Source organism: Streptopelia decaocto (genome assembly GCF_964273445.1).
Source record: "Streptopelia decaocto genome assembly, chromosome: Z".
NCBI classification, from domain to species: domain Eukaryota; kingdom Metazoa; phylum Chordata; class Aves; order Columbiformes; family Columbidae; genus Streptopelia; species Streptopelia decaocto.
This window is the reverse complement of record NC_138657.1, coordinates 15,762,876-15,779,533: the sequence shown is the minus strand read 5'-3', so window position 1 is coordinate 15,779,533 and position 16,658 is coordinate 15,762,876. Positions and strand designations below refer to the sequence as shown.

The 16,658-nt window shown below is 49.9% G+C and overlaps 1 protein-coding gene and 1 long non-coding RNA gene across 2 annotated transcripts; one reads left to right on the top strand and one right to left on the bottom strand.

Annotated features, from left to right (window-relative positions):
- The first annotated feature begins 261 nt into the window (after nucleotides 1-261).
- LOC309451644 lies at nucleotides 262-9,579 on the top strand. The gene is made up of 3 exons (XR_014186287.1): nucleotides 262-361; nucleotides 8,672-8,721; nucleotides 9,483-9,579. It is a non-coding gene; the product is annotated as an uncharacterized lncRNA (long non-coding RNA).
- Nucleotides 1,920-4,704, bottom strand: SPINK4 (serine peptidase inhibitor Kazal type 4). Its single transcript, XM_082074734.1, has 4 exons — nucleotides 4,629-4,704; nucleotides 3,910-3,944; nucleotides 3,468-3,580; nucleotides 1,920-2,030 (listed from the first exon to the last, which is right to left on the bottom strand). The coding sequence occupies exons 1-4, from the start codon at nucleotides 4,681-4,683 to the stop codon at nucleotides 1,976-1,978; spliced, it is 258 nt and encodes an 85-aa protein (XP_081930860.1). The 5' UTR covers nucleotides 4,684-4,704; the 3' UTR covers nucleotides 1,920-1,975.
- Nucleotides 9,580-16,658: the final 7,079 nt, after the last annotated feature.

Here is a 16,658-nt window from a genome sequence, read left to right as displayed (position 1 = left end):
CTAGATGGCCTTTGAAGGTCTCTTCCAACCCAAACTGTTCTATGACTCTACAGTTCTACGAATGCATCCTGTCTGAGGCTGGGTTGGCAAGAATGGGACCAGAAAACCCCAGAGGGGGGGATATGTATTTGTGTTGTTCACCACGGGAGTGTTTGGGGAGTGATAATCTCATCAAAGCCCTTCTCTACATTGCAGGGGAGACAGCATCTGAAGATCTGCACGGAAAGCCTAGCAACACAGAGAGCAACACACAGCCAGACCACCTCTCCCTCAGTGTCTGAGGCTGGAAGGGGGCAAATGGGCTTGCAGAGCCAGGTGGTGTAACAGCACCAGGTGGTGTAACAGCAGCAGCTGTGTGCAGGTGGGCAAGAAGTGTCCCTTCCTCTGCAGAAATTGAAAGGGTCCAGGTGAGGAAAGCAGTGATGATCGAAGTTCTGGACAGCTCTGAGCAACTAATCAGGCTAGGACTGCTCAGCCTGGGAAGACATTTTTATGAGAGAAAAGCTTTTAATGACAGCAGCTGCCTCTGGGCCAGAAAACGGTGGACACTGGGTCAGATGGGTGTCCCAATGCTCCTCAATGCTATTTCCAGCTGCAGCATTAAATCTATCAGCAATGGCTTTGTCATGCATTATGGTGCTGCTGTGTCTCACCTGGTGGCTCCTGGAAGGTGTGGGACTGAAAGAGGTGTGTGGGAATGGATTACATGACCAGCTGGCCAAGCACAGTAGCTGTGATGCTGGCACAGCTGCCAGACTCACAGGGTGGTCACTGACTTCAGGGAGCTTGCTTGACCATATGATGCACCCTGGGCCCTTTCACAGCCGCCTGCAAATAAGTTGTGTGAGTATAGCAGCAGTGTGATCTGCTGTGGGTGTGCACAGACCTGTCTTTGATGAGTTTCAGTTCACACCAAAGCACTTTTCAAAGCAACCCAGTGCTTTGCTAAAGCTGATCAGAAATCTCAACCAGTCACTCCGTAAACATACAACACCTGTTGCAGGACTGAACTGAATTCAGGAGGCAAGTCCTGGATCAGCCAGTGCCCTCTGATCTCTGCCACTGCGAGGAAAGGGAGCCCCTTGCACACCCAAGTTGTATAGCCTTGCTACAAGTATTTTGTGAAAAGGGAGTTGTGTCCCATCTGGTAGAAGTGGGAGACGAAAGAGCAGAAGGAGCCGCAAGGACTGCCAGTGCACACTGGCACTGTTACCTGGGCTGGACTGTGCCCTGCCGCAGTCCCAAAGATGGCCCTCACACCAGGAACAACCTAGATCTGAGATCTGGCAACCAGCTGGGAATGTGCAGTTCCCAGAGGGCATTTCCGGGTAATTAGTTGCGTTTGGAGGTTGCTCTCAAGGGAGAGATCTCAGGGGAGATCTGGGGTCCTCTGTGTTCAGGGTCTCCACTCAGGCACTTCCCATGCTACCATGTGTTATCTGGGCTGATACCTGTTGTGAAAGGCTCTTGGATAAAAAGCTGAATGATTTCTAATATGAGACATGCAGATGACACTGATTTACATTTATGTCAGTTCTGGAAGTGGTGACATTTACTAGGGAGCCAGGGAGTTGTCTTCTCCCACGCTGGAGAAACTTTACTTTCCCTTCACAAAATTGCCTCCTACAGAAAAAAAAAACGCAACAAACTGCACTTGTTCAGCACCTTCTTCACTGGGATCTGTGTGTTTCTTGCTTCTCCCACATGGCCTTTCTCACAGGAATGTGGGTGAAATAATACTCCCAGTGCAGAACCCTAGTATGTGGTATGGATTTGAAATTAATGTATTTAGTGTACACTTTTAGTAGCCCTTTGAGACGTCTGGCTTGTGCTGTTTTCTCTCAGACTTGCATTAGGAAGTGCTGTTGAAATAAGATTGTGCATTTTATTATTCACCATCACTAATTTCAATGTGTAATCAGCACAAAGAACAATTAATCAATTATTTCTAGGGTCAGAAAAGCTATCAGAAAACTCAGGTATCTTGACATTCCCCATCTTTCAAAATCCGAATATCTTGCTTGGTTTTCCTAGAATAATGTAGGAAAAAAGAGTAAGAGCTCAAAAAAATCCTCTCTGAGTCATACCTTGGCTCCCATCCAGCCCGTGGAATGGAGCTGACTATTACAAAATTTGCTTTCTTCTTTTCCTGTCTAAAAATCTGAGGTCACTGCAAGTCATCCTGGCCCATGGATGTCCCCTCCCCAGACATGCAGCACTGATGGTGGGTCTCCAGCACAACATGCTCACAGCAAGGCTGCCCCCAGTGTGACAATTTGGTGGCCACAGCTCTGTCTGAGCCCTAACCACCACCCACCCAGGATGGAGACCTCCCTACCTCCGTGGTGCATCACCCTCCGGGAAAGGGGTTTCCCCCGTGTCCAACCTTTACCCTCTGGGGCTGCTGCTTGTGGCTGTTGCCCTCTGTTGCATCACCTGCTGCCACAAAGCAGAATGTGGCTCCATCTTGTTTGCAACTGTAGGCTGATGCTAGATCCCCCCAGCCTCTCCTTCCCCAGGCTAGCTGGATGCAGCTCCTCCACACCTCCTTGCAGCTTCCCTTGGCAAACTGGTCTTCCTTCTCCTCCTGCAGCCCAGCACACAGTTTGTGTTATTTGCCATGCAAGTGCATGGCTGACCTGCATTCAACCAGGTCTTTTGATCTTCAGTTCCTTTCTAGCAGGATCCACAGCTTAGACAACCACTTCCCAACCTGGGCAAAACCACTGCCTGAAGAAACCCTTGTGATTTTAATGAGGTCCCTGTTGCCCTAGTCCTCAAGTTCATGGTGGTATCTTTGGCTTGAAGCTCTGCCAAAAGAGCCATGCAGCACATAACTGGGCATCTGCCTTCACAAACATCTCTTTGAGTGGTGCTATTTGACTGTCCAGACTAGATGCCTAGTGAATCTTTTGCCTAAGTTCAACTTTCCCTTCTCTAACTCCCCATCCTCTACAAAGTGCTTGGTTTGTTGCCAGTTTATAGGCACCCCTGTTGGAAGGTCTCCTGGCCACAAACTCCTGACCTCACTTTTTGGATCTGCTGATCATGCAGCCACAGAGTGTTCTGATTTAGCAAGCTGATCCAATGGATTAATATTCAGCTCTTCTGTGGGTTTAGTCTCTTGTCAACACAATGAGCTAAATGAGCTAAATCCCTCTGCCGGTAGCTGCACAGCAGTAACTGAACGTGGTGCCAAGGATGGGGCAGGAACCTGCAAGCAAGGTCTGGGAGCATGCCTGCACCTATTTGTCAGTGTGAGAGGGCAAAGCTCACAGGCTTCACAGCCCAGCTCAGCTGACATGAGAAAGTCCTCTTCTGCTTTCCTGGCAGGAACATGTGTGCTTCCTGTCTGCCATGGCTTTGCCCAGGTGTGGGGGAGCCTGAATGATGGTATTTGACACGTGCCCAGTTTCAGACATCCAAAATCGGACCCCTGGAGGTCTCTGCCAAGGTTATGAGCTTACATTTGCTGCACACAGAGCAGGCATTCATTGGCGTAGGTGTTGCCATCGGTCCCACAGACAGGCAAGAGCAGGAGGGGGCAGACCTGCAGCTCAACCTGGTCTCCACACACCGGCTGGAAAGGAGAAACCACAGCACACATTTCAGTGCCAGCAGCATCGATCCCTTCTTCCCGCAGCACCCAGGCAGGAGCAAGTGTCACTGGTGGCCTGGTTCCCTCTGCCCTGGACAGGGCAGGACATGCACACAGAGCATGACAGCAGCGAGGAGAGGTCACCACATCCCTCAGAGGGACTCACAACCTGGACTTTCAGGCAGGTTTGATGCTGGAGAACCAGTACGCATGAGGCTGGGGATGATTGCTGGGAACAACCTTTCTCCCAGGCATGCCAGGCGCTAAATCCCGTCTCAAGCCATGAACAAGGTAAAACAGAAACCTCTTACCCTTCTCAGGCCATTCCCTCCATTCAGCTCTTCCCCTGAAACAAAGCAGAAACCTGTGAGTATGGAAAGAGCGTGACACATCTAGTCCAACCCCTCTGCAATGAGCAGGGACATCTTCAATCAGATTAGGTCATCCTCAGCGAGAACTGTGTTGGGTGGATTCCTTTTCTGCAGTCAGGCAGAGCAGTAGCAACAGTTCACAGCCCACCTGTGTGGTGCACAAACATCCATGGAGTGTGAGGGCTTGCATGCAGGCTGCTGCTGGACCACCACTACATGCACCCAGGTAGCACCGTTTCTCCAAAGCCTACGAACAGCTGCCTCCCACCTGAATATGCTGAGCTCTTTTAAAAGCTTGCAGGTCTTCATGGAGGCTGGAACAACAGTGGCTGCCACCCCTGTGTACATGCTGTCCTCCCAGATCCTGGTTCGCATTCCCATTCAGCATCACAGGCTGATTCCTATCGCATCGATCTCCCACGTGCAGTATGGCTGATGAACCAGCCCATAACCCTTGTTCTGAACTGCTAATATGACACAGTGTGTTTGCTCTAGTCCTTCTTCCCCACCACACTGCCGCTGTGTTCACTTGCCCTCCTCACCTCCTCTCCAAGCGAGAGTTACTGAGTCTTTCAGCCCTCCCACCCATTTTTGGTCCCTCCATAGTTCCCAGCCCACCACCGAAGAGCCAGCTGCCAGCAGCAGAGCAGACTTACCACCACCAGCAGCAACAAGAGCCACCAGTGCCACCAGCAGCAGCTCCCTCACAGGCATGGCTAGTCCAGGCACATGCACTCGCACACCTCACTCGGCTCACGGCTGCCTTTATAGTGGAGAGCACTGGCTTATCTCAGTGGCACTGGGAAAAGCAGCATTTTGAGCAGCATTTGATCTGCACTGGGAACAACAGCTGGACTGTGCACCCAGAGGGATCACTTGGACACTCTCACGCAACAGATAAACCAACCAGGTCTGGGTGCTGGCACAGGAGGCTGCTTTGCAATCCTTCTGCTGTGCAGTCTGCCACTCTGCTCTGTTCACCCAGCGTACCCCTGGGGATATCTCACCAAAACCAGCCCTCTAGCTTTGCAGCTGCTTTTCTTTGTATGAGGCAGGTATGTCCTTTTTGGCTGGGAGACTTCACAGCGAAAAGCCAGGAAATTCAGGCTGATTTGGGGGGCTGCGCTGTGGCCTGAGCATTATCCCATGAGAGGGGAATACTCAGCTGCCTGACACACTGGGCAGGACCCCAGGAGGGGATTTCAAACACATAAGGAGGGCTGACATTGTGCTGTGGCAAGGCCACCCTGTCACTGGGTGGGATGGGACAGGCTGGGAGTGCAGAGGGGTTGGAGAGAAATTCAGCTGAGTGGGAGCAGAGAGTTGCAGGTGCAGCTGCTGCCAGTGCTTATCTACCTGTAATCATGGGCATCCCCTGACTCTGCCCAGCAACTTGGTCACATTAATAGTTGCAGCTGAGATTAACAGAGCAAAATGATCTTAATCAGAAGACTCAGTGTGATAGAAGGGGGCTGGGTGCATGGATACCCAGTTTAAATATGCAGACGTGGCACGCAAAGCAGGGAGGGAACAGAGTTCAGAGAGTATCCTCAGTGGTAAGAGACACCAACTCTTCAGCGAAGGACTTCTCAGCAAGCACCACCACCCAAGAAGGTGCCAGCTACTTCACCTGAAAGACTGGGTGCTCAACATCAGTCTTTCTGTGTGAGCATTCTCACCACTTCTTTCTGAGAATCTCAATTTTCCACATCCATTCCCACCTTCCTCTGGTGAACCACGGTGAAGCATGCACATTTGCACTTACTGAGGGGCTGACCATGACCGTGCTCAGATTGTTTCTTCCCCACAGTCTTACCTGAGGCTTAGGAAGGTACACGCTGGTCTCAGCTGGCTGAAGCAAGAGGGAATGGCTTGATGAGCATCCCCCATGGACAGAATGATACAGGCCCTGCATGAGGCTGCTTCCATTCTCGCCCTTGGCTGATCCTTCCACCCAACTCAGCAGGGCTGTGACTGGGTTTTGGGAAGGTGACCGATCCAGCGTTCCCCTTGCAGAACCATTCCTCTGCTCTGTCGAGGTGGCTTTACACATGTTTTGTATTCCCTCTTCACTGAATTTACACAGTTCAGTAACCTTTGGCTTTTATTATTATTCCACTTTGGAAATCTCTCAACTAAAGTAAATATTTAACTGCATTAGCAGTTGCTCCTGAGGCACATGGGGGCCTGTTGGGCTTGTTTAGTCTGGTAGAGGGGAGGCCAAGGGGGAATCTGATAGTAGCCTACAACTGCTGGAAGGGCAGTTGTCGGAGCCAACCTCCTCTTGGTAGTGCCAGATGATAGAATAAAAAGGAACAGGCACAAACTGCAGTTCTGAGATATTCAGATCAGGAGTTAGGATGGAAACCTTACTCTGGAGGGTTAGCAGCCTGGACCAGCAGAGAGTTGGAATATCTCCATCCTTGGTGGGCCAAGTACAAAGCTGCAGATGCCCTGATCAAACCTTTTTGTGCACTAGGTTTGGTGGGTGAGCATGGGGGAGGCTGGTCATCTCTCTCCTCCTGCAGGCCAGCAGGCAGTTTGTATTATTTGCTGTGCAACAGCACTGCTCACCTGTGTTCAACCTGACCTTCACCCTCATTCCCTTTCCAGCAGAAACCCCTGCTCAGACCGACACCAGCAGGCTGGGTCCTGGGGCCAGAGCAACTCTCATTCTCTGGCACATGCAGATGTATTTCCTTGGGTGCCCATCTCGCAAATCTGGTGCCAGCCAACACTCAAATATTTGGATGTAATTGGGCCACCTCCTGCAAGCTGCTCCCACACCAACACTCACCACAGCCCAGGATGTGGGCTATCATGCACTTTTACAGTCTTCTTCAATGTTTTTATTACCAAAACCCCACTCAAATGCTGATCATAATGCCTCCAGTGCCACTGCTGCAGAGATGCATACTGTGCTGCCAGTCCTGAGCATGGCCTGGCTCCTTGGGTCATGCTGGCAGCAGCTGGGACACACTGTGTGCTCCAGATGGTTTTCCCTGGATGGGAGGTGGCAGGAAAGCTCTGCATCCCCTTTGTGCTGGATCAGCAGGTCATGCAGTGCTAAGGAAATGCTGTTGGCTGACACAAGCCTTGATCTTCCTTCACCTCCTTCCTCAGTGGTATGCAAATGCCGTTGCCTTCCCAGAGCAAATTAAAATGACATGCTAAGAGATGACAAAGGGGAAATCACTTCTTGCAAACTGTTCTATCTTTTCCTGCTTTTCTCTGAAGCACAGGCTTGTGGCCCTTGACAAAAGTCCTGTCTACTGCCCCACTCAAAGAACAGGTGGGGAACTTCTTCCTTGGATGAGATGGGAGGTTTTCTTGTGGCTGCTCACCCTCCTGTTGGCCACGCAGCTCCAGCTACATCTGAGACAGTCACTCATTTGAGCCTGGGTTTTCTTTCTCCACGTTGCAGGTATCACAAAGAGGGACACCCTTCTACTCTCCCTGGAGGGCCATGGGCTCCCAGCAGTACAGCGGCACATGAGGGAGCTGCTCCCCACCCCCTGTATTTGGGCTGCCCTTGGACTCCCCTCCAGCTTTTTGTGGGGAAGGAGCAAGGGTTCTGGCTCTGCTGCCTCCTCCCTGTGACCCTGCCAGCTGCAGACATGTGAGAAGGGCAGGAGGGGCAGGTATGAAGGTTCTGCATTTGTCTGCAGAGCCAGAGACTTAGTCTTGTTGCCAGCCAGCAAGGCAGAAAAACACTGCTGCAGGTGTCAATGACAAGGAAGGAGACTTCTGCTTCCAAAAAGGATATCACGCTTGTTCCCTCATGTCATTGTCCCTGCCTTTGTGTGTGTTCTCACAAGCTCACTGGCACCCACCACCCATGTCCTTGCCACCCACCCAGGATCACTCATCACATCTTGGGCCCTTATCACGCCTCTGCCTCCTGGGTGACCGTGGTGCTGTTTGCAGGCTTTTCATCTGGCTGGGCACCAATGGCAGGAGGCCAGGCTGGATTGCATCACATCGCTCTTGCACCACGTCTGCCTGGTGGCCTTATCTGTGGTGTGGCCTTGGTGTCGTCACCACTCCACCCAGCACCTGCCAGTTCCTTGCTGTTATCTCTTGTCTTTCCTGGATTTCATGTCTGTTCTCGGCCTCCCGGCTTGCTGTGCCTCCACTGATATTTTAACTCCTGTTCTGCTGCCCCTCCCAGGGATTCTGTACACCAGCAAATGCCAGGGACCCACAAACACGGCTGAGCCCCAGGAACAGAGCGCTACATTGCCAAGCCCAGAGCTCACAGTCTATCCTCTGGTTGCATGAGGGGGCAAGTTAAGAAGAGGAGGCCAAGTACTGCACTCATTTTCATCCTTAGGTCCCTCCCATCTATGGATTTCACAGAGATGATGAAAGTCTTCATTCTGCCTCTCCACTCACCCTGAGGTCTCCCCAAGAGTAAGAGAGACAAGGACCAATTTATTCTTCATGATTTGCACACACACACACAAAAAGCAGAGATGCAGGTGACCAGAGTTTTTTCCTTTGGATATACAGAGTAGCCAAAATATCAGGTGTGAGGAGGTGTCCCTGTGTAACTGGGGCAGAGATCAGCCATTACCACTTCCCGGGAGTTTCTGCACACTTTCGGGATCCAGACCACACCTTCAGCTGCCTCCCTCCTCTATTACTGTCGGTAAATACTCCCACGTGGCAGGCAGTGAGTAATGTTCATTATATCTTTCAGGATTCAAAAAATTCCCAGTGACACCTTTGGCCACGAGAGTGCAGGACAAGGTGAGTACATGGGCAAGTCCTTCTGCCTGCTGACACTCCCACCAGTGGAGGGGACAGAGCCAAGGTGGCATTGATCAGAGCTTCCCACCAAGCCAGGCTGCGCGCTGGACCTCGGAGGTGCAGCAGGTTCAGGGAGCATCCATTGCACACCTCTTCTTCTGCTTCAGCTGCCAGCTGGGGCAAATGTAGCTGGGCAGGAGTTGCTGTGGCTTGTCCCAATTCAAGGGCACCTGCTTCTCCTCTCCCTTGGGTTTGCCTCTGTTTGTTCAAGCCTCTGGGCTGCAAGACATGCTCTGAATGCACCTGCAGTCCACAAATGCCCTGAAGCTGTTAGTTTATGGGTGAAGTTGACCTTCCTTCTCACACATGAGGGACAGCTGTCCAAATCCTCAGTGTAACGGATAAAACAGCAGAAAACCCACAGATTTACTTTTTTCCCCAGTAAATGCCCAGTCACTGTGCTGGCGTGCAGGAGGGGATGAGGCTTTGTGCCTGGTCTGGACGGCCAGAGCTCTGAGCTAGCCATGCTGGGACTGTGCCCTCCTGCTCTGAGCCCACTCAGGTAACATGGATGCTGGCAGCAGGGGCAGGTATATCAGCTGTCCCAAACATACCAATGTTCACTCTTGTTCATCTGGGATTTTGTACCCGCTGTAATTCACAAAAAAATCTGATTTCAGAGTGTCTTTCTCTCTGGAGTTTGTTTCTGGGTACGCAAAACTGTACTGCACCTCAATCTTTTATACCTTCTTCTTTCTCAGCATTGCTGATTCCATCTTGTGTAGCATTGAATGCTGTTATCATCCTGTGTTTAGAACCATGCTGGAAGAGAATGGGCAGAACATATGCCAGCGCTCCCGTTCAAATAGACAGCTGCTCTTGGCAAGTATTCCTGGAGGAGATCCCTGGGCTTTTGCAGGAGATGCCTGGTCTTCCGAGTTTGCCACAAAGCTACCCCAGCGTGGATGAATGTAAAGAGGGATGTAATGTAAGAGAATCAGGGAAATCTTTTTGTTTCTCCATGCATTGAGGGAATGCTGTTTGGTGATGCTGCATTTGTGTGAATCTTTGACAGTAGGGTCACCCAGTTGTGCCCGGCCAACTTTCCACATCTCTGCTGGTAATGTTCACACTTGTTTCCAACTTCTTCTACGCATCCAGGGGTGCAGCATCCATCTGAAAAAAAAATCAAGGAATGAAATGGTCTTCAGTGTGCTGTTTATACAGTGAATGTGCAGGCACATGTGCTGCTCAGCACTTTCCTTTTAGCTAAATTGCCAGAGAAGAGAGAAGCAGGTCTTGCACGTAGATACTAAAAGCAGAACTGTGTGTCCTTGAGCTGGCCTGCTACTTCTGACTTCAGAGCCCACCTACTGTGCAGGTATCATTTTTTCCAAATGACCTATTAACTACTTGGATATGTACAAATTAACACCAGGAGGGAGCCATAACAAATGTAATGGAAAAGAAGGGCACCATCACCTCCAGTGAAACTCAGCCGGTTTCTTCCAGCACATTCCCGTACCTTTTGGTTTCTATTCCTCTTCAAAGGTGCAGAGTGAACTCTGCAATTTGCAGAGCAAAGTTCTCTGGGGCATGTCATTTCTGTTGAGATAGCAATATCCCCAGTTAACTCACATCTTTGCTTTACTTTTTTACTCTCACGCTATGGCCATCTACATCTGTCCTGGCAGATCAGATCACAACTAGAAGCATTGCAAGCAGCTTACTTTTGAGTAGCCAGGTGCTAATGCAGAATTTCTCCTTTGTGAACCTGTCAGGCAAAATGAGCTCAACACTGGCACCAAACTACATCTTTGTGTGTAACCTTCATCCCAGATTCTGCTCTGGAAAGTACACTGTTCAAGGGCCCAGCCAGGTCTGAGTACCTCTGGACAGATGCTGTTCTTGATGCTGTCTGTTCTGGGAGGCAAAGCGGTGCACGAAAAAGAAATACACTGCTGATGACAAGCACGAAGCCTGAGGACCCTTGTAATGGATTTATGTTTAAGTTGCTGTAACACATAATTTGGACTGTATGTTATAGGAAGTATTACAACAGGAGCCATCCAAACCAACAGAAGGTGAGCCTCACAAGGAACTGGGCAAATGTGGAAGTGGTCCAACCTCAGCTGGTTTTGGAGCCAGATTTTGCCAAAGCCCATTTAACCTTATATTGTTGGCTAGAATGGGATGTGTGTGGCACCATACCTTGGGGTCAGCCATGATGTCTAGCCATTAAAAAATCCTCAAACAGCTAAAGGAACCATTCGGGTTAAAAATTACAAAGATTGTAACTAAGAAAAGGTGGAAGTTTCTCTTAACTTAGATGAAAGTAAATGCAGGTAGAATATGGCTTCTTGCTAGGTGATGAGTTTCTCTGCAGATGAAGTTACTTTTTTCTCTTGTACTCTTCAGCCCCGACACAACCAGAGCTTGGCAGGCACCTCTCTGTATTCTGACAGACATGACTGTGTGCCTCTTGTAGATGATTATCCTCACTTCTCTGCCAAAGTAAGCACACAAAATGGCACCTGAGACACAGCTTAGCACCATCCAGGTAAAAACAATCACACATGCATTTGTCACAGGATTGCCTACAACTGACACAAAAGGGAGAATCAGTGCCATGGGGATGGTGGGGAAATACAGGCTCATGCACCATTCCTGTCACAAGTTTGGGACATCCTCAGTCTGCAGGAGGACCCGTCAGTCCTGTTAAGGGGGCAAGGAGGTTAGCAGGAGCTCGTCTATGCCAGCATCTGCTATTCCAGGGCTGCTTGGCACCCTTCCTAAATTGATGCACCATGCAAAACCACGCCACAGAACTGTTTCACTGTTAGCAGCAGAAATGAAAGAGGAACAGTGCAAAAAGACGTACAGGTTTGTAAGGTGATGTCAAATGTGAGTTTCATGCTCTGCCAAGCTGGAACAATTTCAAGCCTTTATTTCAAGTAATGACCATTGCAAATTGTAGATAAAGCTTGTTGTCTGGTCTCTCATGAGACTACTTTCCATGGAGACAGTGCTGTCCTTGATTTGATTCCTCTGGGCTTTTAGCAAAGGACAGTTGGATGTTACTATTGGATCTCCAGAGCTTTCTGCCTCTTTTCACTTGCTCCTCTGCTGTCTGCATACCTTGCCTACTATCTGTCCTTCCAGCTGAAGCCTGCTCTTACCAACCGTCCTCCTAAACCAGCACCTTGTCAGAAGACCTCTGCAGCTCACACAGCAGCAAGCGGTGGCCATTTGGAGCAGGGTCCTGAGAGCTGGGGGACCAGCTGGAACACTCTGCAGCAGGGTGACCTGAGCAGCACAGAGCCGTTCCCCTTGCCTCTGGCCCCTGCCCTGCGGAAATGTGCAGCTCCACACTGCTGCCACTCTGGTGCTGGAAAAAACAACAACAGAGGAATGTGGATGTCTGGTGCGGCACTGTGCAGCAGTGACGTTCACCCACCCACCCGCTCAGCATCACCCGGCATCAGGGAGAGACACGGGGAGAGACAGACATTGGGGACATCCCTGGGGTTTTGCATGCCTCGCAGAGAGCAATGACCTCACACACCTCATCCCATGCCGCTGAAGAGGGACCATACGTCTGTCCCACTGGCACTTCTGGAAGCAGCATTTCTACTAAGGGAGCTGCAGTAAATTAACACCAGAGCATAGCTGCAGAGCACGGTGCACTGTTGGAATCCACAGCGTGCATGCACACAGAGCATTAACAGCTCTTGGGGTGCACAGTGCCAGCAGAGGGCACTTGTGAACCGGCACCCCATGAGCACGAGGTGCACACCACCACTGCCACCCACTGCTGTCCACCTCCCTCTTCATCTGCCCTTCCCCAAATCCCAAACCTAGCTTCCTACCTCTCATCTCAGTTGCTTCTTGCCCAAGCTGTGCTCATCCCAGGCACCACTTTCCTGCCCTGGGGAGGTAAACTGCATGTTTTTTGCTCTTGTGAGCAGCTGGCACTGTGGGCTTCACCCCAGTGCAATCCAAGGCTGCTCACATGTGTGGAGCCTGCTGCTGTCCCCAGGGATGCCCAGGGCTGCCACAAGCACACTGAAGAGAGGAATCACAAACCCCAACTCCTGGTCTCCCTGGAGAAGCCAGCAACATGATGTATGTTGAGCTTGGGGTAAGCTGGTAGGAGAGTTGCTGCGGGGATTGTGTTTCTGCGGCCTCCCTGGACAGGAAAGTGCTTGTGAGGCTTCATACACAGAGATACTTGAGAGATTAAACCAGCTCCTGCACCTCTATTGTCCTAGCCACCTTCAACTCCAAAAGGCCATGCACTCAGGGGGCCCATGTTTTGCTGTGGACCAGGACACAGAACATTTCCATGTGGATACACCCCTGCAGCACTGGTGGTGATCACACACTCCTCTTCAGGTGAGAAGTGGTTGACCCATGGCAGCAGTTGGTGCTAACCCCATGGCTAAAACACTGACTGCAGCATGGACCTGGAAAGCTAGATCACACTGAAACAAATCCTTCCAGGAGTCATAAACCCCCGTTTGGCACATATTCACATCCTTTCCTGGATTGTGCCATGCTTCTTGAGAATTTTGCTCTTCTTCTGAGAGTACAGGGCCTGTAACCTCCCTCTTCCCCCTCATACTTTGATGCCTAGCCACAAATGTCTTGCCACATTACTAGTGAACTGTGACTCTGTCGCACCCTGATAGCTTGTTTCAGCAAGTATTTTGGATGTTTATGATCTCTTTCAACTGCCAAGTTTGATACAAATCAGACTTGTGAATCATTAGACATTGTGGATGTGCAGCAAAGCAGTATAGTCACACAGTAGTTTTTGTAGGGAGAAAAAGGCTAAAACTTAGCTTCACCAAAAAAGAACATCAGCACCACAATGAGGCCAGGGAGTTAGAAGTTGATTTGAGTACGACTGGTAAATCAGATCTCTAAGGACTCCCCAGAGGTTGAGCTCAGGTGAAGATTGCAGTGGTTATAAGGTGGAGAGGGTGGAGCCGACCTTGCCTAAGAATATGAATGTATGTATTTTTCCTTTAAGGCCTGTATTTCTATTTCCTCATTCACAGGTTCAATAAGACATCTTATCTCTATACCAAAGCAGGCGTGCCATTACGCACATCAATTTATATACTTATATTTACCCATACGTGTATGATTGCGTACTCATGTTTGTGCAGAGTGCAAACGATCCTTGGGTGCAACAAAGGCTCCTTTCATCACAAGGCCCCGCTCTACTTCCACAGCCATGTTGAGTGTGAGCAAGACAGTGGTCCCATGGAAAAAAGTGGCAGTGTTTGTATACCACTCACACAAAACATAGAAGGCATTCATGGTAAGGTGCTACAATGGACCTGTGGAAAAATGTGCTAGACACTTCCTAACCCTCTGATGTTTGTATCAAACACTGTGCTGTGACTTCTTTTACTAATGCTTGCTAAATTTAAGGTGTGACATACATAACAGTGTCACAAGAAATCAAATTGACTCTACCCTGAGTCACGGTCAAGGTCTGACTCTTAATGCACCAGGGGGAACTTTCCCCACTAGTGCCCAATTCAAAGCTGAAAGAAAGGAAACACGGATTCTACTAGCAGAAGTCCAGGTATTTGCTGGCAGCAGTGAAACATGGAAACTGTGGACTGATTTGCAAACTCTGAAGAATGGATTGTCTGCTGAGAGTCACATTGCCGGGTTTCCTCTTGCTAACTGATCCATAAAAGATGTCTGGAGAGCCTGGAACCTTTGAAAGCTGGGTTTTCTCATTAGGGAAGGTAATTTATGAGGGAAGGTAATTTATGTTGACTGAGAATATCAGCAGTGATGGCAGTAGTGTCATGGACACCAGGATTGTCATTGTGATGCTCACAACATCAGGTTTAACCAAAGCACAAGGTGACTATTAGACTGACTTGCAGAAGGTGTCAGAAAGAATGCAGAAACATGTAAGTGAACAGAAAAGAGGAAGCAGACATCTCTGGTCATGCACCTTGGATGCAGGATAACCCTTTCTCCTTGAGCTTCCTCATAGCAAAAGTGATGCCCATCTTCCAAAGGTGCTTTCAGGTGATTAGTAGAAGCTGCTTGGGAAGGGCAAAGAGATACTGAGGCCTGAAGTAAATTCCTTGTCCTGCCAGAAAAAGGAAACTCCTTTGTCCCACAGCAAGGTAGATTTGTCCAGATTCAGGATCACTCCTGGAGATTGCTGACCATTTCAGTTTTTAAAGATGAGTGGAGACCCTCACAGTGATAGCAACAGCCATATTTCCTGGGCATTCTCTTCCTGTTTCTGCTCTCTCAGCACGGCATTAAAAACTGACACCATGCTCTGCAGGTTTTCACCACTGCCAGTAATAAAAAAGTGTGTGCACTTGCTTTTGTGTAGCATCGAATAGCTATAGTTCGTGGAATCAGGTGACAAAACATCAATCTAGAGAGTTCCAGCTGGCCCAAACCCCAACACAAACCAAGAGAAGCAGCCACATGCAGTGCCTCATCTCACAGAAAAGTGCTGGTCCTGAGACTAAGAAACAGCAATGTTGTCAGAGGTCAAGGGATGGGACACGGTACACTTCCTCAAAGACCACAGATGGCATATTAATCTGTAAAAGTACCTGTAAGCAGTCATTCAAAGAACATTGAAGGAGTATCCAAACATGCTGGATGAAAGCCCAGTTCCAAACACCAGCGCTTTGGCAGCGCACCAAGCAGCGCTGGAGGCCGCGGAAATCAGCAGACCACGAGGGCTGGGGGAAGTGGGAGTGGAAGTGGGAGTGGTGCCTGCGCGTGTTGGGAAGCAGGTTTCACCAATGAGAAGAACATAGATTCACTTCTCCTTGCAGTAACTTTCATGAGATGAAGTAAGAAGTAACATTAAAGAGTAGAATTAAGGACTACTGGCAGGAGTTATTTAAAGCACTTGAAAACCACTTGAGTGTCACCCGATGTCCCTGAAGTACTCTGAGGCTCACAGGGCTAATCAGATACATGCAGGTCTGCCAGACCGCCAGTAGAATTTTGCTTGGTCAGCTGTCAGTCTCACCTATTCCTTGGGTCACTTGGTGCCCACGGACCCTTTTCCAGTCAGCTGTGAGTAGGCTGCCTGGAGTGCCCAAGGGAACAGCAAGGTTATTACTGCCTTCCTGACTGCTGCTGTCCTTACTGAAGGACAACATTTAATCCTCCTGTCATCGCTGCTGCTGGCTGAGACAACGTTACAGGGCAGCTCCAAGGAGCTTTCTTTCTAGGCTCATGTACTTGCCACTTGTAAGAAACACATTTAATTTTGAGAGATGCTGGACGGTGCCCAGACATGCTTGTCCAGATACTTCCACGGGCTTGATGATGGACATGAGGAAACTCTTTCTTCAAGAATGTGGAACAGGGCACCAGAGAGGTGGAAATCACCATGCTAGGCAGCTGTCAAGCCTCAGCAGGATGGAAACGCAGCTGACTTCTACCAACTGCTGGCAATAGTCTTCCTCGGAGCAGGACACTTGGCTAGAGACCTCCAGAGGGCCCTGCTGCTAGCGCTGCTGGTGTCTTGTGATTTATTCAACAAAAAGGTGGTCCTGGCCTTTTTTGTTTTGAGGAAAATGTGTTGAAACAAGCTCCACCGAGCTGTCAGAAAACTACAGTCTGTCAAGTCATGCCAAGTGAAGAGTACCTGCAACATTCGAGGAGCATGAACCCAAACACAGCCTGTGCGACTCTGCAGCAGCTCGCAGCAGCCTCTTACACCCTCTGCTACAGCGGAGCGTTTCTGCATGCTGCTACCGTGAACCCGCACGAAGCTGCAGCCACGGTTACTACACGGTGTTACCGGGCACCGTACTGGAAAGCCAGCCGGAGAGGGGGGTGCGCTCCCAGGAGCCAGACCCGCGGAGCCGCGGGCGGAGGCGGCGGGATGCCGGGGGGAGATGCCGGGCGGGATGCCAGGGGAT

Excerpts from the sequence above, each read along its gene's own strand:
- SPINK4 (XM_082074734.1), bottom strand. The coding sequence starts at position 4,683 with ATGCCTGTGAGGGAGCTGCTGCTGGTGGCACTGGTGGCTCTTGTTGCT. Across the intron at positions 3,581-3,909 it reads GAGGGAATGGCCTGAGAAGG|CCGGTGTGTGGAGACCAGGT; the intron begins GTAAGAGGTTTC and ends TCTCCTTTCCAG. Across the intron at positions 2,031-3,467 it reads CTGCTCTGTGTGCAGCAAAT|GAAAACCAAGCAAGATATTC; the intron begins GTAAGCTCATAA and ends ACATTATTCTAG.